This window comes from Sprattus sprattus (genome assembly GCF_963457725.1).
Source record: "Sprattus sprattus genome assembly, chromosome: 8".
NCBI lineage: Eukaryota > Metazoa > Chordata > Actinopteri > Clupeiformes > Clupeidae > Sprattus > Sprattus sprattus.
In genome coordinates, this window is record NC_137927.1 from 5,631,550 (window position 1) to 5,634,251 (window position 2,702).

General features: G+C 45.4%; 1 protein-coding gene across 1 annotated transcript in view; it reads left to right on the forward strand.

Annotated features, from left to right (window-relative positions):
• Nucleotides 1-383: 383 nt before the first annotated feature.
• pde6a (phosphodiesterase 6A, cGMP-specific, rod, alpha) overlaps nt 384-2,702 on the forward strand; it is a gene marked incomplete at both ends in the record, with an annotated part of 18,019 nt that continues 15,700 nt past the window's right edge. The window contains one exon of the mRNA XM_080843049.1: nt 384-857. Within this exon, the coding sequence (XP_080699175.1) occupies nt 384-857 (474 nt within the window). The remainder of the gene's footprint in view (nt 858-2,702) is intronic.

Consider the following 2,702-nt stretch of genomic DNA (forward strand, 5'->3'; position numbering starts at 1 on the left):
CAAAGAAACAGAGAGAAAATGGGGGCAAGTTGGAGACATTGACAGAGTGCAGAGCTTCATTTAATCATTTAAATTGTGCGCTCCACAAGAAGGAGCATTACCACATTCATTCAGTCTATTTTTCAGGCCGTGTCTTATCAGGTGAGTCCACCTCAGACACATACATTTCATAATCCCAAGAAGATGTAATAGGATACAGGATTAGGAACACACACCCCTGTTTAAAACAATCCTGTTAATCTCCAACCCTCTCTCTGTCTACCTGCAGTCTGACAGCAGGGCACAGGGGTGAGGGCCAACTCAGCTGCAGCAGTAAAGCCCTAGTTCTCAGCGCAAAACACAAGTCAAATCTACATTTTCTTTAACCACACCAAAACAAGAAGATGGCTGCTGTGGACAAGGACGTGGCCGAGAAGTTTCTGGACAGCAACCCGGCCTTCGCCAAGGAGTACTACGACGCCAATTTCCGCCCAAAGGTCATCTCGGACTTGCTGGGCGGTAAGAGTGCACAGGTTGACTTCAAAGCGTTCCACACTCTCAGCTCGGTTGAGGAGAGTGAGATCGTGTTTGACCTGATCCGCGACATCCAAGATGATTACAAGATGGAGCATGCCACCTTCAATGTGATGCGGCACATGAGCTTCATGCTGCGTGCCGACCGCATGAGTCTCTTCATGTACCGGCAGCGCAACGGTGTGGCCGAGCTGGCCACCCGCCTCTTTAACGTGCACAAGGACGCAAAGCTCGAGGAGTGCCTGGTGCCGCCTGACAGCGAGATCGTCTACCCGTTGGACATGGGTATCGTGGGTCACGTGGCGACCACCAAGAAGATGGTAAACGTAAAGGATGCCACACAGGTGAGACTGAGATTCAGTGCTGTCCTGGAAAGAGATATTATGGATTATGTAGTGAACCGAATGCACACTTACACACCTGTAGTGCTGTCTAACATGACCACTTGTGCCTATGGATGCTCGGGAGGATGCTATGTCAGAAAACTGTCAGCAGGGGGCACTGTTAGGTTGCCAAGTACATTTTTGAAGAGTCATGCAGCATTCACATAAAGTAAACGGAAGCCTATTTCAGCTTTATTTATTTATATTCTTTCTACACAATTGTATATGTTGGCATTGATCTGTGTAGAACTGTGATGCTTCAGTTTCAGGACAGGTTTTACAACACTGAAAGACAAATCTGTCCATTTAAATTCTTTCAGATGAGCTAATCACACATATTAGATATATGCAGAACTAATTATTGTATTGAATAATAAATGACCAGTGCTGTAATGACTGTGTGATTGAGATTGATGAGGGCTTTCACCTTAAAAGCTTTAAATCAGGTAAACAACCTGTCTGTGCCTCAGCCAGACTCCCGCATGCCGTCAATACCCCTGATCAGCTCAGAGATCAATGGTGTCTGGTCTGGGGGAATCTGTGAATTCTGATATTCTTTCGAATGATTTTGATTGATGATCATCTCTAAAGAGCTGGTCTTTTGATCACCAGTGTGGAAAGGAGAGAGGAAAAATCCATTGTGCTTTGAAACCCGTAATGACTAGTGTTAAATTGGTTTCTCTTATCTTGGTTCAGTGTGTGTGTGTGTGTGTGTTTGTGTGTTTGTGTGTGTGTGTGTGTGTGTGTGTGCTTGTGTGTGTGTGTGTGTGTGTGGGTGTGTGTGTGTGTGTGTGTGTGTGTGTGTGTGTGTGTGTGTGTGTGTGTGTGTGTGGGTGTGTGTGTGTGTGTGTGTGTGTGTGTGTGTGTGTGTGTGTGTGTGTGTGTGTGTGTGCAAGTGTAAGTGTGTTTGGTCAGGACGTTCTTAGAGCCCTTCATGGCTCATCCTTTTGTTTTAATTATCCCACTCAGTTCCATGGCTAACTACAGAACCATGGCCACTTCTATGAGACAAAAAATGTTGATTAGTTTCAGTGTTTAAAGATCTAAACCTCATTCATGGTATAAGGGAGTGCCTTTGATCCGAAAGTTAACAAGATTGTAGAAATGCACAATATCAGGAGTACCATTCAAGTAGAAGGGGAAACCAGCTCCAGTTTAGAGTGAGAGCCAAGAGCCTGCGTGGCCTTGAAATCCTGCTGTGTGTATCTAGTCTTAGTTCCCTTCAGGGTCAAGTCAAAGGTCAGGTTTATTTACATAACCCACTTCACAGTCCAGACAGCATCCAGGCAGTTTGGAAAGTCAAGCAAAATTGGACTACAGTTTGGTAACAGACCAAACCAAATAAAGCAAATAAAAGTACTCAGGTGACAAACAAAAACAGAATGATAGAATGATAGATAATAGAATATCATAAGAAATACCCAGGGACCTGCTATCCAGTAGGTCCTGCTGGTCGTGACTATGGGTATAATCCTCTTCCTTTCCCTCTCTCTCTCTCAGTCTCCCTCTCTCTCTCCCTCTCCCTCTCTCTCTCTTTCTCTCTCTCTGTGGACGAGTGTGGCGACAGACCCCGGGTGTCAGTGTGCCCATGGGATGAGAGCCTTTAATCTCTGCTGAATTAGAACGATCCTGGATTAGTTCTAAAGGTCAGGTTGCTAAAGCTTTGTTCTACAACTCAGCGGAATAGCAGGATTTTCCTTGGGTCCATATCGCCCTCACCTCAGGGCTCCCCCTGGCTTTTTTCCGTCACACTCTCTCTTTCTCTCTCTCGCTTCAAACCCTCCTGTGGAAAATAAACTCTTTCAT